General features: G+C 37.7%; 1 protein-coding gene across 1 annotated transcript in view; it reads right to left on the reverse strand.

Moving 5' to 3' along the window:
• LOC109038755 (salivary peroxidase/catechol oxidase) overlaps positions 1-26,068 on the reverse strand; it is a 36,335-nt gene extending 10,267 nt beyond the window's left edge. The window contains exons 1-6 of the mRNA XM_019053938.2: positions 25,340-26,068; positions 17,124-17,335; positions 16,275-16,448; positions 12,906-13,081; positions 10,839-11,037; positions 9,325-9,522 (exon numbers count right to left, since the gene is read on the reverse strand). Coding sequence (XP_018909483.2) covers positions 9,325-9,522; positions 10,839-11,037; positions 12,906-13,081; positions 16,275-16,448; positions 17,124-17,335; positions 25,340-25,569 — 1,189 coding nt within the window. The 5' untranslated portion in view covers positions 25,570-26,068. The remainder of the gene's footprint in view (positions 1-9,324; positions 9,523-10,838; positions 11,038-12,905; positions 13,082-16,274; positions 16,449-17,123; positions 17,336-25,339) is intronic.
• Between the last annotated feature and the right edge of the window lie 674 nt (positions 26,069-26,742).

Genomic DNA, 26,742 nt, shown 5'->3' on the forward strand with positions numbered 1-26,742 from the left:
TGCGACACTTAAACGATGCGTCATTATTTATGACTCCCGTCCACTTTTCACTATAAATAAATAAAGTAACTAAGTACTATCCTGATAGCTACGATTTAGAATCAGGGACCGTGGTTTTTTTTCGGTAAAAACAAAAAAGGAAACTAGGACTAAATAGTATGTCGCGACCAAATTTCCCGTGATTTCAATTAAAATTATTGTAAATTTTTAAAATCCAAAAGCTGTTCTCTCAGTATCAGACCTGCCTGGATCGAGGTGGTTATGTGGAGAAGTGAGGTAAGCCCCTTATTCTACATTATCTTCTTTGATTTTTCGTCAGTGATGAACGAATGAGGCTTTGGCAAAGAAGCTCTTATCCTGTTGGGGCTTCAAATTCCCACGGATCCGGCGGGAGCGTCGAGCACCTCGGCGCGGTCCAACGGCTCGCGTTCGGCCGCACATAGTCCGATTTTGTTGCAGATTGTTTTGTTGAACTTAATTTTTAGGAAAATTTTGAGCCCAAGTTTTTATAAAATTGGTCCATTCTTATTGATTTTAGAGAGGAGGGATACTTACTTATTGAACGCCCCTCGTATTTATGACTCTCTGCTAATTTTCCCCATTAAAAACCAAAATGACTATCCTGATAGCTACGATTTAGAATCAGGGACCGTCGTTTTTTTTCGGTAAAAACAAAAAAGGAAACTAGGACTAAATATAATGTCGCGACCTTTCCCGTGATTTCGATTAAAATCGTTCTTAATTTTTTTTTTTTTTTTTTTTTTTTTTTTTTTTTGAGGTTGGTTTCTCACAATCAACAAAAGAAATGTTTTTGGTGAGATTGATACAAGAACTTAAGTGGGGTGATTTCTCTGACCGCACCAGAGATTGGCCTAGAGAAAAAATTATTAAAATTAAATACTAAAATTATTTACTAGAATTAATTACTAGAATTAATTACTATTAATTACTAAAATTATTTTAAATTTTTAAAGAAATTCCGTGCGTATCTTAAAAAATATAATGATGGAAATTAAAGCATTAACTGCAGTTTGCAACGTTGCAATCGAGGTAAATACGCTACTAGTCAATTTGCCTACGTTAGTGCGCCTTCATATTCGTCTGATACCGTGCAATACTTCCGAGGTGGAATAGTTGCTCAGAGCGCCTTCAAGCGTATCGCCTCGACTTGATGGCAGAAGACCACGACTGCCGCCGACATTACACCCCGGAACGTGTGGATTTACACATTTTCTCATCATCGACGGAGGGATGAAATACGTCCATACCACAATTTGCAACTTTTTCTCTGCCTATTTTGAACGGGTAGAAGAAGACGAACACTTAAAATCTGCCGTAATTATTCCGAGGTATGACAAAAAGCTTTCTTTGAATGTACTGCTAGCGAGCTGATAAAAACAATGACTGTTGAGTTTGAATGTTTCATTTCAGTCTAATGTCTAAAGTTTATGCTTAAATTAAACAGGAGAATAAGAAGTCGTAGGAACAAATCCTCGAACGAACAAAAGCAGACCCGAAATGTTTTAACTCTGGACGTAGATGGGCCCGAAGAGGTAATACCTTTACGTAGTAAGTGACAATCACTGTTATTACCAGCTCGCTAGCAGCACATTCAAGTAATGTATTTTGTCACATCTCGGAAAAATCACGGCAGATTTTAAAGTGTTCATGTTCTTTTACTCATTCAAAATATAGGCAGTGAAAAAGTTGCAACGTCGCAAATCGAGGTAAAGATGTTTTTTATCTCGCCGTCGGTAGTGAGAAAATGTGTAACTGTGCACGCTTTAGAGTGTAATATCAGCGGCAATCGCGATCTTCCGCCATCAAGTCGAGGGATACTCTTGAAGGCGCTCTGAGCAACTATACCACCTCGGAAGTATTGCACAGTATCAGGCGGAATTGAAGGCGCACTAACGTATGTAAATTCACTGGCATTCGTAGAGTTCTATAGATCGTGCGATATGCGACTTCTGTTGGAAATGGAATAAAAAGCAAATACATGAATAATTATAAAAAAAAAAAAAAAAAAAAAAAAAAAAAAAAAAAAAAAACAGATTCCTCTCATAACGGTTGAGGAGAGCGAGCCAATATCGAGGTTTAAGTTAGCTGAGAGTACATCGATTTGAAACTGAACTTAAGAAGGATAGATCCCGCTATTGCAAAGTCGGATAATTTCGAAGGCACCAAGATAGCATTCTCGGCCACATCCGCCATCTCCGACTTTTGAATTTTAAAATTTTGAACGAAAATTCAACCTCTACGTGAAAAATATCGATTACCACCAAGTCTCAAAAAAAGGAATCAAACAGGTGCCGAGATAGCATCTTAGACCACATTCACTATCTTGAATTTTTGAATTATGAAAATTTGAGTTGAAATTTAGGTTATCCGTCAGAAAATACCACATGGTACTGAGTTTCAAAAAAATTGATCGATCAGGAGTCGCATATCATACGATAAACGCTACCAGTCAAGTGAAGTTGCCTACCTTAGTGCGCCTTCAATTTCGTCTGATACTGTGCAATACTTCCGAGGTGGAATAGTTGCTCAGAGCGCCTTCAAGCGTATCGCCGCGAGTTGATGGCAGAGGATCACGCGATTGTCGCCGTCAATACACTTAAGGACGCTTCTTAAAACTCGGTACCAGGTGGCATCTTTTGACGGAAACCTTGAGTTCCAACTCCAATTTTCATAATTTAAAAATCCATTGTACTGGATGCGGCTTAATGCTATCTCGGTTCCAGTTTGATTCATTTTTGTGAGACTTGGTGGCAGTGGATGTGTTTCACGTAGAGGTCGAATTTTCAGTCAAAGTTTTTATTTCAAAACTCCAAGATGGCAGAAGTGGCGTGTAGTGCTATCTTGGCACCTTCAAAATTATCAAACATTGGTAGGTATCTGTCTTACAAAGGAATCGTCATCAAAAATCTCGGAAAGCAATTGAACTTTTGAATGACTGTCAAAAAGTACAAATATTTCATTCTCTATGAAATATTTCCATGAAACGTCACTATGAGCTGTATATTCTTGACAATTTCCAAAAATCGCCACACATTTTTGGGCTTAAAGTTATCAATTTTAGTCTGAAGTACTCATCGCAATTTTGAAATCGTCGCTTACTTTCTTACTCCCGGCGTTTAAGTCTCCAGAGATGTACATAATGACACTAATTCTACCACACGCATAGATGGACATGCGTGAATCTATGCGAGTGGCAAAGCTACCTGGACAAGTTGCATTGGTAATATAGACGAGTAACTTCGCAGATCAGCGGGCTGATTATTGAAATCGATAGACAAAGCTATAGACAAAGAAGAAATAGGGAAAAAAGAGCGATCCCATTGGTTGATTTGGGTGATTGTTGTAGACCATGGGAGAAAATGATGGACTGACTGTAAGATCCCTCGTGAATCGCCGTTGATTAGTCTATTACTCACTTCATTTGTCCATTGTAACCATCCGCTTTCACTCATACATTATAAACGCCTCATTTTCCCGTTGTCTTCTTTGTTTATAGCTTTGTCTATCAATTTTAATAATCAGCCCGCTTCAGTTTGTCTTTATTACCAGAAACTTAGAATCAGCGGCTTTCATACCTGAGCCGTAAGGTAATTGATAGCTCTACCTGCAGACTGATTATGGAAATTGGTAGACAAAGAGATAGATAACGAGACATGGGGAAAATGAAGCGATCCCATTGGTTGAAACGGATGACTGCTATAGACTAAGGAGGAAAATGATGGACTAACTATAAGGTCCCACGTAAGTTCTGCCGATCCTCGCTGGCGGGACGAACGCTAAAATTGCTGCGACACTTAAACGATGCGTCATTATTTATGACTCCCGTCCACTTTTCACTATAAATAAATAAAGTAACTAAGTACTATCCTGATAGCTACGATTTAGAATCAGGGACCGTGGTTTTTTTTCGGTAAAAACAAAAAAGGAAACTAGGACTAAATAGTATGTCGCGACCAAATTTCCCGTGATTTCAATTAAAATTATTGTAAATTTTTAAAATCCAAAAGCTGTTCTCTCAGTATCAGACCTGCCTGGATCGAGGTGGTTATGTGGAGAAGTGAGGTAAGCCCCTTATTCTACATTATCTTCTTTGATTTTTCGTCAGTGATGAACGAATGAGGCTTTGGCAAAGAAGCTCTTATCCTGTTGGGGCTTCAAATTCCCACGGATCCGGCGGGAGCGTCGAGCACCTCGGCGCGGTCCAACGGCTCGCGTTCGGCCGCACATAGTCCGATTTTGTTGCAGATTGTTTTGTTGAACTTAATTTTTAGGAAAATTTTGAGCCCAAGTTTTTATAAAATTGGTCCATTCTTATTGATTTTAGAGAGGAGGGATACTTACTTATTGAACGCCCCTCGTATTTATGACTCTCTGCTAATTTACCCCATTAAAAACCAAAATGACTATCCTGATAGCTACGATTTAGAATCAGGGACCGTCGTTTTTTTTCGGTAAAAACAAAAAAGGAAACTAGGACTAAATATAATGTCGCGACCTTTCCCGTGATTTCGATTAAAATCGTTCTTAAATTTAATTTTTTTTTTTTTTTTTTTTTTTTTGAGGTTGGTTTCTCACAATCAACAAAAGAAATGTTTTTGGTGAGATTGATACAAGAACTTAAGTGGGGTGATTTCTCTGACCGCACCAGAGATTGGCCTTGAGAAAAAATTATTAAAATTAAATACTAAAATTATTTACTAGAATTAATTACTAGAATTAATTACTATTAATTACTAAAATTATTTTAAATTTTTAAAGAAATTCCGTGCGTATCTTAAAAAATATAATGATGGAAATTAAAGCATTAACTGCAGTTTGCAACGTTGCAATCGAGGTAAATACGCTACTAGTCAATTTGCCTACGTTAGTGCGCCTTCATATTCGTCTGATACCGTGCAATACTTCCGAGGTGGAATAGTTGCTCAGAGCGCCTTCAAGCGTATCGCCTCGACTTGATGGCAGAAGACCACGACTGCCGCCGACATTACACCCCAGAACGTGTGGATTTACACATTTTCTCATCATCGACGGAGGGATGAAATACGTCCATACCACAATTTGCAACTTTTTCTCTGCCTATTTTGAACGGGTAGAAGAATACGAACACTTAAAATCTGCCGTAATTATTCCGAGGTATGACAAAAAGCTTTCTTTGAATGTACTGCTAGCGAGCTGATAAAAACAATGACTGTTGAGTTTGAATGTTTCATTTCAGTCTAATGTCTAAAGTTTATGCTTAAATTAAACAGGAGAATAAGAAGTCGTAGGAACAAATCCTCGAACGAACAAAAGCAGACCCGAAATGTTTTAACTCTGGACGTAGATGGGCCCGAAGAGGTAATACCTTTACGTAGTAAGTGACAATCACTGTTATTACCAGCTCGCTAGCAGCACATTCAAGTAATGTATTTTGTCACATCTCGGAAAAATCACGGCAGATTTTAAAGTGTTCATGTTCTTTTACTCATTCAAAATATAGGCAGTGAAAAAGTTGCAACGTCGCAAATCGAGGTAAAGATGTTTTTTATCTCGCCGTCGGTAGTGAGAAAATGTGTAACTGTGCACGCTTTAGAGTGTAATATCAGCGGCAATCGCGATCTTCCGCCATCAAGTCGAGGGATACTCTTGAAGGCGCTCTGAGCAACTATACCACCTCGGAAGTATTGCACAGTATCAGGCGGAATTGAAGGCGCACTAACGTATGTAAATTCACTGGCATTCGTAGAGTTCTATAGATCGTGCGATATGCGACTTCTGTTGGAAATGGAATAAAAAGCAAATACATGAATAATTATAAAAAAAAAAAAAAAAAAAAAAAAAAAAAAAAAAAAAAAACAGATTCCTCTCATAACGGTTGAGGAGAGCGAGCCAATATCGAGGTTTAAGTTAGCTGAGAGTACATCGATTTGAAACTGAACTTAAGAAGGATAGATCCCGCTATTGCAAAGTCGGATAATTTCGAAGGCACCAAGATAGCATTCTCGGCCACATCCGCCATCTCCGACTTTTGAATTTTAAAATTTTGAACGAAAATTCAACCTCTACGTGAAAAATATCGATTACCACCAAGTCTCAAAAAAAGGAATCAAACAGGTGCCGAGATAGCATCTTAGACCACATTCACTATCTTGAATTTTTGAATTATGAAAATTTGAGTTGAAATTTAGGTTATCCGTCAGAAAATACCACATGGTACTGAGTTTCAAAAAAATTGATCGATCAGGAGTCGCATATCATACGATAAACGCTACCAGTCAAGTGAAGTTGCCTACCTTAGTGCGCCTTCAATTTCGTCTGATACTGTGCAATACTTCCGAGGTGGAATAGTTGCTCAGAGCGCCTTCAAGCGTATCGCCGCGAGTTGATGGCAGAGGATCACGCGATTGTCGCCGTCAATACACTTAAGGACGCTTCTTAAAACTCGGTACCAGGTGGCATCTTTTGACGGAAACCTTGAGTTCCAACTCCAATTTTCATAATTTAAAAATCCATTGTACTGGATGCGGCTTAATGCTATCTCGGTTCCAGTTTGATTCATTTTTGTGAGACTTGGTGGCAGTGGATGTGTTTCACGTAGAGGTCGAATTTTCCGTCAAAGTTTTTATTTCAAAACTCCAAGATGGCAGAAGTGGCGTGTAGTGCTATCTTGGCACCTTCAAAATTATCAAAAATTGGTAGGTATCTGTCTTACAAAGGAATCGTCATCAAGAATCTCGGAAAGCAATTGAACTTTTGAATGACTGTCAAAAAGTACAAATATTTCATTCTCTATGAAATATTTCCATGAAACGTCACTATGAGCTGTATATTCTTGACAATTTCCAAAAATCGCCACACATTTTTGGGCTTAAAGTTATCAATTTTAGTCTGAAGTACTCATCGCAATTTTGAAATCGTCGCTTACTTTCTTACTCCCGGCGTTTAAGTCTCCAGAGATGTACATAATGACACTAATTCTACCACACGCATAAGTGGACATGCGTGAATCTATGCGAGTGGCAAAGCTACCTGGACAAGTTGCATTGGTAATATAGACGAGTAACTTCGCAGATCAGCGGGCTGATTATTGAAATCGATAGACAAAGCTATAGACAAAGAAGAAATAGGGAAAAAAGAGCGATCCCATTGGTTGATTTGGGTGATTGTTGTAGACCATGGGAGAAAATGATGGACTGACTGTAAGATCCCTCGTGAATCGCCGTTGATTAGTCTATTACTCACTTCATTTGTCCATTGTAACCATCCGCTTTCACTCATACATTATAAACGCCTCATTTTCCCGTTGTCTTCTTTGTTTATAGCTTTGTCTATCAATTTTAATAATCAGCCCGCTTCAGTTTGTCTTTATTACCAGAAACTTAGAATCAGCGGCTTTCATACCTGAGCCGTAAGGTAATTGATAGCTCTACCTGCAGACTGATTATGGAAATTGGTAGACAAAGAGATAGATAACGAGACATGGGGAAAATGAAGCGATCCCATTGGTTGAAACGGATGACTGCTATAGACTAAGGAGGAAAATGATGGACTAACTATAAGGTCCCACGTAAGTTCTGCCGATCCTCGCTGGCGGGACGAACGCTAAAATTGCTGCGACACTTAAACGATGCGTCATTATTTATGACTCGCTTCTAATTTTCACTCTAAAAAACTAAAATAACTAACCTGATAGCTACGATTTAGAATCAGGCACCATGGTTTTTTTTCGGTAAAAACAAATGAAAAAGAAACTAGGACTAAATAGTATGTCGCGACCAAATTTCCCGTGATTTCAATTAAAATCGTTCTTAAAATTATTTCAGATTGTTAAAGAAAATCCGTGCGTATCTTTTAAAATATTGTGATGGAAATTAAAGCAATAACTGCAGTTTGCAACGTTGCAATCGAGGTAAATAAGCTCCTATTCGCCTGGAACCATCAAAACTTGAGTTCGTTTAAGGCAGGCGTGACATACAACTATTTGATCATGGGTGTGACCATGTTGCAGCTCCGCCGTATTGAAGGCGTGTCAAACTGCGAAGATGTCTTCACCGCCCTGCCGATCTTTGCGGGCGGGACGAACTCTAAAATTGCTGAGACACTTAAACGATGCGTCATTATTTATGACTCCCTGCTAATTTTCCCCATTAAAAACTAAAATAACTATCCTGATAGCTACGATTTAGAATCAGGGACCGTGGTTTTTTTTTCGGTAAAAACAAAAAAGGAAACTAGGTTAAATAGTATGTCGCGAACCATTTTCCCGTGATTTCACTTAAAATCGTTCGTAAAATTATTGTACATTTTTAAAGAAAATCCGTGCGTATCTTTTAAATATATTGATTGAAGTCAAAGCATTAACTGTGGTTTGCATCGTTGCACTCGAGGTAAATAAGCTCCTATTGGCGTGGAACCATCGATACTTAAGTTCGTTTACGGCAGGCGGGACATACAACTATTTGATCACGGGTGTGAGCATGTTGCAGCTCCACCGTATTGAAGGCGCGTCAAACTGCGAAGATGTCTTCACCGCCCTGCCGATCTTTGCGGGCGGGACGAACTCTAAAATTGCTGAGACACTTAAACGATGCGTCATTATTTATGACTCCCTGCTAATTTTCCCCATTAAAAACCAAAATAACTATCCTGATAGCTACTATTTAGAATCAGGGCCCGTGGTTTTTTTTTTCGGTAAGAACAAAAAAAGGAAAATAGGACTAAAAATAATGTGGCGACGAAAGGTTAAGAAACATGTATCAGAATGCCGAAATTCGTACCTTGTCGAGTGGTCCATTTTGCAGTGCCAGAAAGCGAGATATGCGGATTATCTGATTGCCGTCGCGATACGTACATGATTGCAGATCCAGCAAACTGGCAACATTGTTTTTCTCCGTTTAAACCTACGGAAATTTATCGATTCTTGGAGGGGCCAGGTGCTCCGACCATAATCGATTTTTAAACATAGGTTTAAATGGAGGAAATCCGGTGTTATCAAATTGTTGGATCCATCTCCGATTGCGTATCACTGACGGCTAGAGCAGTGGCGTGGCGTGAATTGCGATATATCGATTGTTATGGCATTTAAACCTATGAAAAAAGATCGATTATCAGGGTGTTCGCAGCGAACACCTTAGTAATCGATTCTTTACCATAGTTTCAAATGGCGAGATATCGATAATCGATTATTCACGCCACGCCACTGGGCTAGAGACTATTCATAGTCATATAGCGAAATAGGTATTACTATCTAAGAAAGGGAGGGGTGGAAAATTGTCTGTGAGGAATTACATCATTTTTGGAATAACCTTTCAAGAAAATACTAACCCACTAGGAGATGTAAGAATTCCTTCCGAGTGATGAAGTGATAGGAAGCGATTGTTATACGTCTACACTCTTCGTACGTCGTATCATCATCCCAGTGAGGGTTGATTTTAGATAAAATGTCGGCGCAGTCATTGTGAAATCTCCACCACATCGTTGCTAAAGCCGTGAACGGTGGATTTTCGTTTGTTCTGAAATCACCTGTAATATGAACCTTTCATTTAAAAACAAGAATACAACAGGGTTTATTAATCGGCCATTCTCAGAGAGAATCAAGCGCCAGATATACAAACGACCCGTTTTAAACCTCAGAGGCCAAAAGGCCATATTTATAGAAATAGATCGACCAGGTGATATACAAAGGAAACGAAGAGAAAATTGAACGATCCTCTAGATCAAGTGGGAAAATGATGGACTAACTATTATGCAGGGTCCCTCGTTGGTTACCGTTAACTACAGTCAGTTATAATTACTTCTTTTTCCCTTTTTTCTTTTTTGAAAGTGTTGATGTACAGCATTATGATAGTTACACTTTATGTAACTTTTTGTTTTGTTGGGTAACTAGTGATACCTATGGTTAAAATGAAGTTGTTAACTCAAATTAACATAAAAATGAAGTATTTATTTAACGTGTCGAAGTCTTTCGACCCTGGTCATCGTCAGGACATAACAAAGAATATCAATTTAAGACAATATACATGACTTAATTTGAGTAATATTAGTTCATACAAAAGTACCCTCCAACATAAAGCTTCACAAACATTGTCAAGATACGTTTGTATGAACTAATATTACTCAACGTAAATCATGCATTGTCTTGAATTGTTGTTCTTTGTTAAGTCCTGACGATGACTAACGCCGGAAAGCTTCGACATATTAAATAAATACTTCAGGCTTATGTTATTTTGAGTTAACAACTTCATTTTAACCCATAGCATTGGCAACTCAAAGAAATAAAAGTAACCGTTTTTGTCCATATTGCAACTTTCCATTTCCACCGATGGGATAGCTTCATTTTCATTAACATTTCATTGATATATTTTGCTCGCAGATTTTCAATGTCCAAGGGAAAGAAAATTTAAAATCAAGTTCTATTTAATTTTGAAATAGTCCATATCAAAAAGAAAAAAAAAAGAGTTGGCACTTAAGCCTTTTTAAGAGTGAATGGACGGATTTCAACATGTTTTCCCCATTCGAAGTCAATTTTTTAGAAGACTTGTTTTCCTGCTCATCACTCTGCTGCAAAAAGCATGCCAATTTTAAAGGTCCAGCCTTCGACATAGTCGCTGCGTCGCAACAAAGAATAAAAGATGAGAAAAAAATCAAAGCAAGAGCATTGGCGGATAAAGCAATCTGGCAACATCGGATTTCCTCAATTTAAACCTATGGAAATGTATCGATTCTCGGAGGGGCCAGGTGCTCCGACATGAACCGATCATTTAGCATAGGTCTGAATGAAGGAAATTCGGTGTTGCCAAATTGCTAGATCCGCCTCTGAGCAAGAAGAGCTTACGTACCAGTAATGCAACAATAATGCGGGTCGTCCTTATGAAGATCACACACTGAGTGTGGATTTTTAAGATTGGGTGGAAACTTTTGATTGTCTATTATCGTCTCCCTCAGCCGTCCACCCTTCATTTCTCTGAGGAACATGGAGTCATTCTTTGTCGAGCCGTACATCACGGAGTGATCCATGAAGTGTGATAGTGATGTTAGCTGCAAGATTATATTAATAACATTGAATGAGCCCTCACTGCTTCCCGGCATAATTAAATTATTTAACTAACTAAATAATAATTGTTGATACTAAAAAAATATCGAGGGCTAAGGAACAGTACCACCCAACCGACAATTTTGCGGTGCTCTCATTCCATGTCCTTCAAAAGTTTCGAATAACTTTTTTGTTCAAATGTTTCCCACTCTATGACCGTCAAAAGCTCTGGGATTTTTTTTAGATTTTTTCAGAGGTTCCAAAAAAGTTCTAAAAAATGCAAAAGATCCGGAACATTTCAGGAATTTCAAAAGTTCCGGGAAAAAGTCAGAAAAATCTCAAAAGTTCCAGAAGCCGGTACTAGTTCCGGGATATGGGAGCATTATATGAATTTAAGCAATTTTGGCAAATTTTAGCAATTTTGTGAAAAATGAGTTAGCGAATTTGCCATATTTTATAGTATAAAACACGCAAGCTGATGGTCGTTTTAGTTTTCCAATTCTGTAGAGGAGCGCTGCAATGACGCTATGATGTATGAAAAACTTGCAAATCTAACCTTAATATTACAAAAATGGCAAAATTATCTCCTCGTCCTACAAAATTGTTAGTTTGCAGGTAGGTAATACCGCCGTGCTAAGGAAGAACGCCGTATGAACATTCGAGAGTTGCCAAATTTCCTTCGATAAAATGTTCCTTCGATAAATATTCCTTCAATAAATGATGTTCCTCCGATGTGATGATACATTCGATAAATGTATGATATTATTTTTGAGGAAAGTTATGAACATCTGTTTTTTAAATTTTCAGATCTTCAGGTGAAATTGTGGACAAAATTATATGAAAAATTGGAAGAAAAATATTCATATGTTTACCACGAAATTTGTGTTTTATCAAAGGATATTTGGCAACGCCTGAAGGTCCATACGGCGTTCTTCTTTAGCATGGCAGAATATTGTTCCTTAGTTTAATATGGATTTCATAAGATCCTCACGATTTCCCAATTTCTTTTATATTTTTATTGCATCTCTGTTGTATTTTTAATCTTTGGTGAAGAGGAATTATATAAATTATGTAAATCTTACCTTCATCACCCACTAACATGCGATGAACCCAGTGTCACTACCAAACTTCTGAAACTCTTTGTCTCCCTAAATTTGAAAATCTAATTTTTTGTGTATATGCCCATCTTCCAAATTCTTTGTAAAGACGTTAATAGCCTTAGATGCTGAATGTCTTTAAATAAATTAACTAACCAACTTTACCGTACACGGAAAGAAATTAAATGTTAATTTAGCATTTATACTGTTAAAAAGATGTCCGACAAGTTTCAAATGCTGATTTTACATTTTAACAAATGCTAACGTAACTACGCCCACTGCAAAACGTACAAATTAAAATGTTATGTTAGCATTTTTGTATTGTAAAATCAGCATTTGAAACTTGTCGGACATCTTTTTAACAGTATAAATGCTAAATCGACATTTAATTTCTCTCCGTGTACAATTTCTTAACAGTATATGAATGTGATGTTATGTTAGCATTTTTGTATTGTAAAATCAGCATTTGAAACTTGTCGGACATCTTTTTAACAGTATAAATGCTAAATCGACATTTAATTTCTCTCCGTGTACAATTTCTTAACAGTATATGAATGTGATGTTATGTTAGCATTTTTGTATTGTAAAATCAGCATTTGAAACTTGTCGGACATCTTTTTAACAGTATAAATGCTAAATCGACATTTAATTTCTCTCCGTGTACAATTTCTTAACAGTATATGAATGTGTATGGGTGTCTCACTATTCTACTATCTCAAGCACACAGGTACTCTTTATAGCTATACTGTGAGAATAGTACTACACGAAATACAAACCTGCTGCAAAAAAGGCAAGTCACAGCCTAAATCCTGCATCGTCTGGGATCGTATCCTAGGTAAGCATTTGACGCCCTGCGGCCCATACTCTTCATCATCAGGTAGCACTTTAGTTGAGGTACAGTTCGCGGGCATTTCTTTCGGCCAATCGTTTCCATCACAGCAATTTGCCAAATCTGAAAAGTTCGACAACTATTCAACAACAGTTTTCACACATTTGTGAGGTGCAGTTCAAAGATGAGAGATAAAGAGTCTACACTCGTACCTACGGAAAAAAATAATGTTGTGGCAGAGGTCATTGAATCAATTGCCTGATCATTTATAGCATTGAAAAAAAAACTTTCAATTCAAAATTAAGACTGGACTCCTCTTAAGTCATTTAAAAAATATAAATAAATAAAACAGCGACTCAGGATGATTCATGTCGTTGCAAAATAAATAAACGTCACTTGAGTCATCATTTTGAAAGAAAAACTTAAATTTACTTGCGTCTAATTTGTGAAAATTGCGCGCAGCTATTGATTTCTGTATCGAATGCGAGGTTTTTTCCTAAAACTAATCTGTTTTTCATTTTTCTAAATTTTGCCAATTTTGGGGTTTAGAATGATCCTTTAGGCTCATGTGTCGAGGATATCCTCCTTCTTTTTGCTAAAAATTCAAAATCTGCCTTTTTTGACCTAATCGATGCGATATATCGCATGCCAGTTCGGTCACGTCACTTGAGCTTGACAAATCACCTTAAGGTCATTCGTCCTGGGCCTCTAGAGCACGCGAAAACGGATCCAAAAATGGACAACCCTGATCCTTGCTCACTAGGTCAGCGGTGGCGTGGCGTGGTTTGCGATTTCGATATCAATTGATCTGTCATGTAAACCTATGGAAAAGGATCGATTAACAGGATGTTCGCAGCGAACACTTCCATAATCGATTCTTTATCACGGATTCAAATGGGGAAATATCGATATTCGATCATTCACGCCACGCCACTGCATATCAGTCGGTCGAAACGTCATTAATCATATGAGCAGACTTTAGGGTGGGTGGGGGGCTTAAACGACCAAAGAATCTAAGGCGAACCTCCTCCTAGTGAAAGGTCGCAAAATTCGACTATAATACTTTAATGGTGATTCATCCCGGGTTTTTAGTAAGACCGAACTTGCGCAGTGTCACATTGATTTATCAAAAATCTGGACAGATTTCCAATTTTCAGCCAAAAAAGGACTATGGCCCCTACGCATCAGCCTAGAGAATCAATATTAACCAAAAAATTGCAACATTTGGAGAAATGAAAGCAGGGTTGTTTCTGAAAGAAATACCTTGTTTATTCGCCATGGAGGCCTGAGGGGTTTTGCAATGCGGAACCACTATTCCTGGTTTATTTTAGAAGCAACTTACATGCCATTGGTTTCTCTATGCAAAGAGGCGCTTTTATGTGAGAGCCAGAGATAGCGGTTCCTTACTGCAAAATGTAATCCAACTGTACCGAATGCAAATTTTTTTTCTCCGAGAACAATCCTGCTTTCATTTCTCCGAATTTTGCAATTTTTTTGATTGAGGTTGATTCTGTAGGCCCAAGCGCAGAGGTTATCTTCCTTTTCTTGGCTTGAAAGTGGGAATATGTCCAGATTTTTGACATAAGCGATGCTATATCTCGCACACCAGTTCAGCCACGTCAAAAACCTGTGATGAAACACCATAGAAGTATTAAAGTGACAGTTTTTTACCATAAAAAAGGAGTTGGTTCCCTGAAGGTCGTTTAAATTTGGTGCTCCTCCGCTAAAATCCGCTCAAATAACCACCCAAGTAGCATTGTCATCTACTTTCTAGGTGGCGCTCATCAAGAAAATGTCTACTTTCTAAATAGTACAATTTTCTTGAAAGAAAATAGATATAAAGTAGATCTAGAAAATAGACATAAGAAAATACATTTTTTCCTTGCATTTCCTTAAAAGAAAACATTCAGAAATTGGCTAAAAAATAATTCTACTTTCAATAAATTTTCTATCTTTTTTCCAAATGCAAAGTTGACAGAAAGTAGACCTATGAAATAGATCTATTTTCTTTGGTTGGACTTTTGACTCGCAATGTTTTTTCTCTCTGTTTTCTAGATAACTCTCATTTTCTTGGTATTGTCTAGAAGTTTTCTTAATATTTTTTTTTTTGGAAAAAATTCTATTTTGCTACTTGAGCAATGACGTTCGACCGACTGACCTCGTGAGCGGGGATTGCAGTTGGCCATTCATTGATCCGTTTTCGCGTGCTTCTGTTTCCATTTATTGTCTCGTTCGTTTTATCGGTTTTTGTTTCGGAGCTTGAACAAGTATTCAATTCAAGTTCAGACAGCAGTTTTCCTGTCCTCCTTCTGATTTTCCGGTTCTCAAGTTATGTAAGTTTTATTTCATCTCATCCGACGTACACCAGCAAAATAAGCATCGTTTTTTATCAGAGACAACAAATTTTAGAATCCCCGCTAACAATCTCACTAGTGTAATCGGGTGTGGTAACAGTTAAGTTCAAATCTAACGCTGTTTGAGAAACTTGTCGGGCTCAAAATTCGCCAAATGATGACTGGTGGATATCGGGGTCAGTACTTTACTGAACGAGTGTTTGCAAATTAAGTTAGGAGTGCTAAACCGAAGTTATCAGTTGTCGATCATCATTACGTCATCTTCCGGCCAAAGTATCGCAAGCGCCATGCGACGTTTAAAAATTTCCGCCGCCATTTTATTTTTTACAAAGAAATTTTTGGTTGAATCTGTTTGAAAATTGCATTGAATTTTATCAGCAGCACAAAGAAAATTCAGTGAAATTTTCAAACAGATCCAACCAAAAATTCCTCCGTAAAAAAATTAAATGGTGGCGGGAATGTTTAAACGTCGCATGGCGCTTGTGATACTTTGGCCGGAAGCTGACGATTAGGTGAATCTGAGCTTTGGCTTCCAAAAGGCACTTTTCCCTGTAAGATAGATATCAGTGCAGAATCTCTAAAATGTGTAGTCTCTTTTTTTATACCTGATTTTCTTTTTTAAGTTAACCTGCCGGCTGATTTTTCATTTTTGTTTCTTATTTTTTTGACACGGTAGGACCAGACTAAAATTACATTGTGGTTTGTCGAGTTTATCCAGCTCAATTATTTTGACATGCTTTTTATAGGATTAACGAGCTATATGTATTAGTACCTTCTTCGCTGGGAAAAGTGTAATGAACATCCATTTGAATTGAAGAGTAACGATTGCCATTAAGGCTCTAATAAAAACCTTCGCCTTTGGGTTTAGGTTCTACAAAAAACACGGATCTCACACAAAGAATACCTATGTTCTGAGTTCCAAATAATGCTAAAAATATGAAATACTAATAATTCAAGCTTACTTCCGGATGCTTCAGTCGTAATACACGTGTCGTGAGAGATCCACTGGGCAAAAACTACGAAGAGGTAGGAAATTTTTTTGTTCAAGATTATTTTATCTTTCAAGATTTGCGCGCGGCAAAGTCTTGCATTTGGCAGTTCACCGCCGTCCTGCGCTCTCCTGTGTTTTGATTTCCCTGTTAAGATTAAAAAACAAGAGTTCAGTCTTTAAATGTGAGTAAAGCGAAACAAATTACTTTAATTTTCGATTAAAATGTGCAAGTATTCCTGTTCTTCTAGGAGATGAAAAAAAATTATAGTTAGTTAGTTAGTTATTATAATTGTAAGACATTCAGTGTCTCAGGCTATTAACGTCTTTACAAATAATTTTGAAAATGGGAGTATAAACGAAAATTTAGATTTTTAAATTAAGAGATGGTGAAGAGTTTTAGAATTTTGGTGGTAATATTGGGTTCATCGCATGTAAGAGGGTTTGTATTTCTGTTGATTGTAGGGGAGTAGATCTGTGATTGGAGATATCGGAGGGAAGAGCAGTCCAGTGCAGCAGGCCCATTCATAACTATACATCTATATGGTTGCCTTATCATCGATTCACATCATTTCACAACTTGCCACGATATTTCGATGACGCGTTGTCATATCTGTCTTTATGACAGTTCAAAGATGTCCAATTACGATGGGAAATATCTGTGTGCTACAGATGTAGTATTTGTAAGATTTTTTTAATACGATCGATCAATCAATTTAACAAATTTCTATAAAATAAGTAGGACATAAGAAAAAATTGGAATCCAACCCTTGGGGTTTTTTATAGAATTCTCAGCTGCAAGAGAGAGTGCTCAACTGCTCACCGTCCGCATATTCAGGTGCGAGTAGCCGCAAGAGAGCGGAATCCTTCATTCCCCACATGGGAAAATTAAGGTTATTACACTTCCCATCATACGTTCTATACCTTGAGTGCCTCTCTTTGTCACAGTTGTCGATTTTAATGCACTTATCAGCAATATCTTGGTCCTTGTTTGGTTGAGGGGTGAAATTTCTAGGGTAGAATCCATCGTCAACGCTGAAAATGAAGATCAAATGGAAATGAAAATAAGCATTTAAAAATATACGATTTAAAAGCTCTGAGAGATAGTTGAGGGTGGAGAGAGAGAGACAGAAGGAAATATACAAAGGTAGAAGCAGAGGTATGGAAAAGTTGCCTTCATCCGCAAGTGGTGCTGTGTCATCGGCAGAATAAATAAGAAATTAAAGGAAAATAACAGAAGGAAGATAAAGAAGAAAGTGGCAATAGCGAAGAGACATCTGAAGTTTCATATGACATCATCAGAATAAATTCTTATAAATTCTTTTCTCGTAGGTGTTTGGTCCTGTTAAATCATTTTTTCCGGCAATATGTCCTTGACGTTATCTTGTCATATAGATAATATGATTTAATGATGACTTTTTGAGAAAGTTCATCGATATATAAAATGTCGAACCTTTATCTAAACCCCGCTGTAGACTGGAGCGTGCATGGAGAAACTTTTACAACACATCTGATGGCAATCCTACGAAGTCCTAAACATTTTTACTGTTGGTTAAGTGACTATTTTTATTAAAAAAATTACGTTTATTTCAATGGGTGATGATGAACAGGGCCGCATTTACCTAGTTGCCGCCCATGGGCCGCCTGTATTTTGCCGCCCTCATCTTATTCGTTTTGAAACATCAATAAAAACCGTCAAGTGAACGTGCCAGAGGGAGAGAGATGCATAAGACACATTTACTCGTGTTGGATACATTTTTTGCGGAAGCCCTGTCAACACTACTAGCAAAAATTCACGGAACTTGGCGCGAAAGTTAAGTTCCGTAAACCTGTCTTTGTGTGGACAATGCCTTCCATTAATAAGAAATGAACGAAAACATTATGAAAGAACAATCATAAATGTGGTTCAATAATTTTAACTTCCACCGTCGCGCCGTGCTGATCGCACTTTGTATGGGGCAATGCGTGAAGTATTCCTACACTCTTGTAGGCGCTATGCATTTCACGCCGACCGCTGCTGAACGCACTGTGTTTGACGCAATGCGTGAAGTATTTATGCAGTCTTGAAGGCGCTATGCGTTACACGGCGACCGCTGCTGACCGCACTGTGTTTGACGCTATGCGTGAAGTATTCATGCAGTCTTGTAGGCGCTAATATGTGTTACATGCTGACCGCCGCGCCGAGGGCCTCTCCTTTTCATCTTGTCCTCGTCATCATTGCTCTCTGCGCCGCCGCCGGCCGCTCCAGGCCAAATTGCGTGTTTGGTTTCTCTCTCAACTAGACTAATGAATGGGCAGCCAACCTTCTGACACAAAAATGTCACTGACAAAATTCAGATTCCATTGTCAGACCAAAACGGCCAAGAATGTTCATAAATGAGCGTTCTGGCCAAATTATTGCGTGTTTGGTTTCTCTCATAACTCGACTATAATTACAGGTGCTGTCTTCTGTATCACCGCAAAACGACAAAATTAGAAATTACGATACTCACAGGAAATGCAAGATTTTGTCGCCTTTTCCCGTTTGCAATTGTATTTTTATACCACATTCAAAAAAAAAGAATTGCCAAATTTGCCGCCATGGGCCGCGGCCCCATAACCGGCCCCCTTAATCCGGCCCTGATGATAAAAAAAATAAAAACCAGACTGAAATTCTCGGGTGACACTTTATTTGTTCGAAGGAACATAAGCTTATGGTTTTCCAACCATCGGAGGGTGCGTAAGCGGAAAGCAAAGTTACATTCGAATTTCCAATAAGCCCTGGGGATAAGATGCCCCCCGCTCACCCCGAATGCATTCTGAAAAAAAACATACTATTGCATTACTTGAATGGAACGGTGTGTTCCGTTCACTTCCGTGGCTAACGGGAACACAGATTATGTTCCCTCGGAAAAATTATCGAAATAAACACATGCACCACCAACACACATGCGCTCGAAATTTTTACCAGTGCAGACTATTTTTACGCATGTCAATTCAACTAAGTCTCAACATCTGAAGCTGGTGGGAACGGAGCATCATTTTTTCCAAACTTTACATTACTTTATCGGGAAAACGAAAGTTATGAAATGGCCAGCTTTGATGATCAGTCTGTAGCCAGAGTGTTTAGTGAAAGGTTTCTTCATCAATTTTTCCGGAAAAATGTCCAGTAAAAATCGAGCATACGGTTGTAAAGGTTGTAGAAGAATGTTGGAGTATTTTATGATTAATTGGACGTATTTCTGCCAAACGGAACTATGTTCATTAGGGCTGGTCGCCGCCCAACAGAAATTTGCAGCATATTGCAGCAATATTGCAGCAATATTGTCAATATTGAAACAATATTGTCATGTAAATATTTCCTTAAATACACTGCAGAAATATGTTGACAATATTGCTAAAATATTTCATGACAATATTGTAACAATATATTTATAAAAATGTTTTAAATATATTTACAAAATATATTTATGTAATTACTTTTAAAACAGTTTGTAAAATATATTTACAAAATATTTTAAAATTATTTTAGAAATATTAGTTTAAAAATATTTGTTTAATATTATGTTAAAAATATTTTATAAATATTTTTGTAATATTTAAAAATTAATTGCTAAAATGGCAAAAAATGGTTTGCGATTTCTGCAATTTGCTTTTTTTGCTAAAATGCCCACCCTCGTGGCGAGAACGACAAAACAATTTGCAAAAGTGGTAATTTTATTGTGCGAAAATGGCAAACTATACTTTTGCGAAATTAACATTACTAGTTTATGCTATTATGGCTAAAATTTTTGCTAGATTTTCAAAATGTTTGCCAAATTAGCGTATGGTTTTGCTCTGTTTACCAATTATTTTGCGGAACTTACTAAAATCAATCGCTAGAAAAAAGAAAGGGGGGGGGGGAAGAAAAGACAAAAAGAAGGGAAAAAAATAAATAACATAACATAAATACATCGACATAAATTCAAACTAGGAAAAAGCTCAAATAATTAAAACTGGAAAAAGACGCAATTATAAAAAACAGTAATTTGGTAAAGAAAAAAATGAGAGAGAGTTAAAAAAAACGAAAATTTGTAATACATGAATAGGAATATGTTGAGTACAATTAATAAAGAATTTGAAACACAAATTACAGGATGAAATAAAAAATAATAAATAAATAATAAATAATAAATTCTGGTAAAATATTATAAGAATCCGTCAATAAACAAACATATTACGGACTCAGAGGCCTGCGATAGTTAAGAGATTGAATTTACGGGCCCATCTACATCAAGCCTGGCTGGTCTGGTGGTAAAGTACTGGACTTCGGATATCAACTCCACCCGAGGCGTGGGTTCTAATCCCGACTAGGACGGCGCGGATTTTAAGGTCAGTAACAACTCTACGATCCACAACCTGGACGCATGTGTACATTAGAAAGAAAATTAGTACCAAAGACGTCTCCTAGAGTGCGCGCACACGGATATGGAATATGATAACCTCATCGCAAGTAAATATTTTTAAAATATATTATCAATATTACCTTGACAATATTGCTGCAATATTGTCAGGGGGGCGGACAACAAACTATTGCAGCAATATTATTTCGATATTGTTAAAATATTGTTAAAATGTTTTTGACAATATTTCAGCAATATTTTTAAAATATTTCCGTGTTGGGCGGGTCTGAGACCCATAAGATTATATGCATAGCAGGGCTCACGTCATAATGTGCATAGTTTCGTTTGGCAGAAACACGTCCAATAAGTGGTCAGACTAGTTGGTCAAAGCGTGTAATGAGTGGTGAATCGACTACTCTGTGAAGTGAAAGATGGAAAACTAACCATCCCTCAGACTGAAGAGCATATTGAAATGAATAACTTTGGTTAAATTATCAATTAATTTTTTGATTTTTTGAAGATTTTAGAATGTCTCGGGGGAATTTCAAAAATTGTTACATTTTTCAAAGATACAAACAAATTCTGAATCTCAAAAATCTACACGAAAATGCCACAATAATGTCTATATATCACCCCGGGACACACGCCCATAAGTGCAAAAAAAACAAAAAACGAAAGAAAAAACTTTTTTTAAAAAATACTTTAAGATTAGAGAACTACTAAGATAAGAGAGTTGAGAATAGTTTAGATTAAAAAATAAATTTGATACAGTGAATAAATCAATGAAAAACATGTTATAATTAGATCATGCAGATCAGCCAAGATGACAGCATGTCTCTGCATTACGCAAAGACTCCGGCTAGAGGGGAAAAACTAATGTCGAGTACAATTTTACCCTTGCAGATTTAACAATATAAATTTATAAAATAAAAGACAACGACCCGATCTCTATGAATACGCCCTTTGAAAATACCTTTTATATATACCTTTAGGATTACCGACCTCTAAACTCCAATGAAGTGCCTTCATTTCAACGATATGCAATTCGATCTACTGCGCGTTGAAATAAATGCTGATTGCCACTACGTTCTTCAAAGCAATTTTTCAAAAACGGTAAGTTTTACTATTTCCACAGATTAGTTAATTCTTATTACCCCGGTATTCTTCGGAATTATTATTAAAGTCGCTTTACAACGCACTCTGGCGTTCTACGACCCCCAAACGCCACATATGCCTGTCTTCCCAGAGGTTATCGGGCAACTGACACCGCAGCATCTCTTCGTCAACGCCCTGCCGCCAACCCTTTACGGGACGTCCCCGCCGCCTCTTCCCAGGTGGTACCCAATCCAAAACTTGTTTGGGCAACCTCTCCTCCGACATTCTTTGCACATGTCCATACCAGCATAACTGCCTGGACATGACGTCGTGCACGATATCTTTCTCAACCTTCATCACCTGGCAAATTCTCTCATTACGGACACGGTCCCGTCTCGAAATGCCGGCAGATCGCCGCCAAAAATCCATTCTTCGGAATGGTTAATTTTAAATCCTTTGGCCAGCCGTGTTTCGATTTTTTATGAATTGTATGACCTCTTACGGGAAGAGTTCGTGTTTAATCCACGGAGGCAAACTTATGTATCTGTAGAGCGAATTTTGTTGAATTTTTGTTTTTGTTCGGTTGGCAAGTCGATTTTCGAAATTTCATCAGAAAACGCTCCGGTGTCTTGCAGAGTGAATAATTGCAAGCGGGTTAGTCCAATTTTCTTCCTATTCTTCTTTTTTTTGCCAAGGAAGGATGTTTAAGTTGCATTTTACTCTTATTTCCAAAAGTAGGATACCTAAGCGCATACCTATGACAAGCCGGATAATGATATCCGTCAGGAGCACTCCCCGGTTGCATATCTCCGTAAACACGCTGCAAGAGATCTGCTTTAATCGAAGAAAGTCTGCTAGGTATGGATCGAGTTTTCTTAGCAGGTGGATCTCTAGTACTTCGATTTGCGAGGGGTGTGGAAGACCTGCCGTAGAAAAGAAAGGGGGAAAATAATGACTTCTACTTACTTTCCGACCCTGAAAAATACCCGCGAAATTCCTTAAAACATACACGTAATGCGTCAGAGAGTCAATTTTAGGACTAGCTTATCTTAAATGCATAATGCATTCGTCTACATGGTTTGATATTCATCATAAAAAGTGCTCATTCATCATTTCGGAGGCATTTATTTTATGACGAGTGACTAGTAAAGGAATTTTAAATAAGAAATTGATGAATTTCAGTTGGCAGTGAGTGGCGAAGTATGTGATGTGCCATCTACCTGTTCGATGGCCGAAGTTTGAAATCACGAATCTCCGTTTGTGAACTTGCAGACTTCCTGTTATACTTTATTGTTTCTGTGGAAAACTAGACACCGAAATTTCTGAGAAACTTCCGTGATTATTTCTTTCCGATAGCAGAATATTCTGTAAAACTTTCAAGCTATATCGTTGACTTGTTTCTCTTCGAAAAATAAGACAGGAGGGAAAATTTTGAAATACCGCAACAAGAATACGTAGTTTCGCACTTTAGCCATCGATTTGTCTCTTAAAAGACTGTATGAGAAAGGAATGAAGTTGCCTAAAAGGAAGCAAGATCGGAATAGAGATGGAGAATGCGGAGAAATAACGAGGTGCTAATAGAAACGTGATTTGCTATTGATAAATCATCATCAAAATTATTGAAAATGATACATATTAGTCATTCTGTAATTTTTGCGGAAGAAAATCGAAACGATATACAATTACTGTAGGCTCTTGACCCCCCAAGTCATCATTTCTTGTCACAGTTCATTCTACTGCTAAGCCGATTTTCATGATTTTTACGGCTATTAATAGGTGATTGTCTCTAGATGAGCCCGCTCTATTCAGATTTTGGAATCCTGACTCAGGTTTTGAATATTACATGATAAAGTTGCGAATTCTCCCATTTAAAGAGTGTGAAAAGTCATTCTTTCTCATTTTTCGTTCTAAGGATTTACCGGGCCGATTTTTGTGATTTTTGTTGCTATCGATAGACGTAGTCCTCACATAAGTCAGCGCTATTTGGATAAGCTCAGGGGGCCCTGCGAAGTGAGCTTCCACGAGTTGTGCCGCGTAGCAGCCAGGGGCTGTTGTCTCCTTTGTATATGTATTATGACAGGTATTCCAATACCTCAGTTCTACCGCAAGTCACATATCGGGAAAAAGTGAGTTTGGAGTGGTTTTGGATTCAATTAGCCGTAAATTGTCTCCTGTCGAAAATTCAAGGACGAGAAACTATATTTTGAACTTAAAATAGTCGTTGAACTTTTTCCTTAACATTGAGTCTTTCGAAGATGTAAAAATGTAAAACTATTCGACCGTCCTTTTTTTCGGTTCAAACTTGTTGTCGCTCGGTGCGTTTTTGTCGCACCCGGTCTACATGTATCAAAGAGATAGGCAACTTGCAATACAAAAAAAATTTACGACTTTTTTCAATTTCATTGAATAAATTTCTAAAAAAGAGCCCGTGAAATTAGTAGATAGGCAACCAACACTACACCGCGATGCAATGGCGAACGTTTAACCATCAATAAAACTAATCCTGTGTGTCGGGAAGGTAGGCAATTTGAAATGTGAAGAAAAATTGCAATTTAATTCAATTTTATCACAATTAGAGTAGCCCCTTCAGTCAGTAGACACGCAAAATACATGACACTCTGATGTAGCCGCAATAATTTTACCATCTAATTCAAACTTGGACCGCGTTTAGCAGAAAGGGAACAAGCCACATCAGCTATTGCCAAATTAATCTGGGTAATACAATTTTTTACAAGAGAAAGTTTATGCTAATTTTTTGGAATTTTTAAGGAATTTGCTTCGTACCATGCAGAAAATTCACTGAAATTTGCACAAAAATCCACACGACCGTTTTCATGTAAAAAACGTAACTGCCCAATTACATTCGAGAATTAATAGCTGATGTGGCTTGGTTCGTTCCTGCTCAACGCGATCCACTTCTGCAATAATAAACGGCAACTTTGGTAATGGATAATTTGCATGCAATATTTTTATTGCTTCATCTGAAACTGCTTAAAAATATGATTTCATAGTATTTTTTATACTTTTTTTCAGATATGGGAAAAAGTATAAAAATACATTTAAAAGTGAGAAAATGCACCGCCTAGTGACGTCATCTGGCGGCATTTCCCATTTAAAACACGTGTATTTTAGCATATTAGATCATTTTGTCATATCTTCTCCAGCAATTGTTCGATTCATGAACCAAGGGTATTCTCGCGTTCAGTTTACTCAGTAGTTTCCACTTAAACACGAAATTCATCAAATTTCAGACACCTGCAAATCGACGGTATAAGTCGGCAATCACATAACTCGTTTGCGGTGTCTAAAAATCTCCGCCTCCATGTTATTTCTTTTAGGAGAACAAATTGACATCATTCCTTGAAGATTTTGCAGAATTTTCTTCGGACAGAGAAGAAAAATCACGGCAATTTTAAAGAATTGCCGTTGAGACTCACGGCAACTACCAAGGCGTGAGTAGTTTGCCGTTTAAAAAATAAAGTATGACAGAAGTCTGCGACGTCGCAAACCGAGTTATGTGATTGCCGACTTACACCGTCGAAATTCTCTATTGTGGAACAGTATTGAAAGACAAAATACTCACACTTTGGGACATTTACAGCTCACATTGTCCTCCGGTTTGGGGTTTTTCGGGGGTTTTTGGGGGCTGGGCTCAAAGGGACTCGGGTGTTGCTGCGTTGAGCTGAACTGAGTGTTGGGACGTTGGGCCGTTGGGCCGAATTGACTACTAAAACCACTTTGCACGCCGATAACACAAACACCAAGTACAACACCAAGTACAGCACCTAGTAAAATTTCTCTAACCGTGACCATTTTGTACGGGTGAATGGTCTCGCACTTCTGCCCAGAACTCGCCTTTATATTCTGCTTACTTTATCACCCTCGCCCCGAAAAACGTAACAGGAATTTCCTCAAACTTGTCATTGACTCGTGATCCTTCAAAATCACTTTGCTTTCGCGTTAGTGCTGTCACGTACTACGATTTCATTCGGATGGGAAATTGACCTCACACCTGCCGCGACACACGGGTGACTCTGAATACTCCGTGGATTTTCTGACGGGAAATCGACTTGAGGAAAACGAGCATTATTCACCCCACGGCAGAGAGCTACTGCGGCAAGTATTGGGCTTAAAGAAGGGCCTTCACGCTGTTCTCAACTGATAAATAGCTTTATACTTCCTGTGAGAAAATTAACCGCTCCGTTATCACCTCCGAGGCACATTATGCAGAGTGGCTGATTTTGTTAAGTTTGAGTGTCATTGCCACCTCGTTATGGTGACCCCTCATTCCGTTTGTCTCTCTTAGTACATTAACAAGTGAAGGTCCTTTTCACAACTGAACGGATTATTTTCCAAATGACGGAAATGCCAAAACTTCAAAAATATGCGATTGCAATGAATTATTATTACGAATAACGCAGAGATGCATCTTGGAACAGAACGACGTTTAAGAAGATCAGATTTTAAGCCTTCAAAAAATCCTTTGAAATTCGGTTTTACTGACCGCTTACGGCCAAAGCAAAATATTTTGCTACTTTTCGCGAAATCTTGTTGGTGGTGGTTACGTCCTATAGAAATTAATCGATTTAGTAGAGAATCCTTGCGGCAAATTTCATTTTTGGGAGAAAATGGAATATTGACTGGTTCGTAATGAATTTGCAAAGGTGAGTCTAAATATTGACTTCGTTTTTTAAACAAAGATGGCTGTTTTTTTTTTTTTTTTTTTTTTTTTTTTTTTTTAAAGTTCCAGATAACGGAAACACCGAAGGGACACTAACTGAGCGAAGTTTCACTTATGCCTTTCACCCACTTTTGAGAAGTCAGTATCCAATGTTGATTTTGCTATGTTTGATTTTTCGACGTAAGGTTTTGGTTTTAACCACACTTCCTCTCATGTTTGGAGAATGTCTGTTTCGAAGTAGTTACCTACTAATATTATTGATTAGGTATCGATCAACGAGAATTCTTAATAAGATTTTACAACCA

The sequence above is a fragment of the Bemisia tabaci genome, chromosome 8 (genome assembly GCF_918797505.1).
Source record: "Bemisia tabaci chromosome 8, PGI_BMITA_v3".
Lineage (NCBI taxonomy): Eukaryota > Metazoa > Arthropoda > Insecta > Hemiptera > Aleyrodidae > Bemisia > Bemisia tabaci.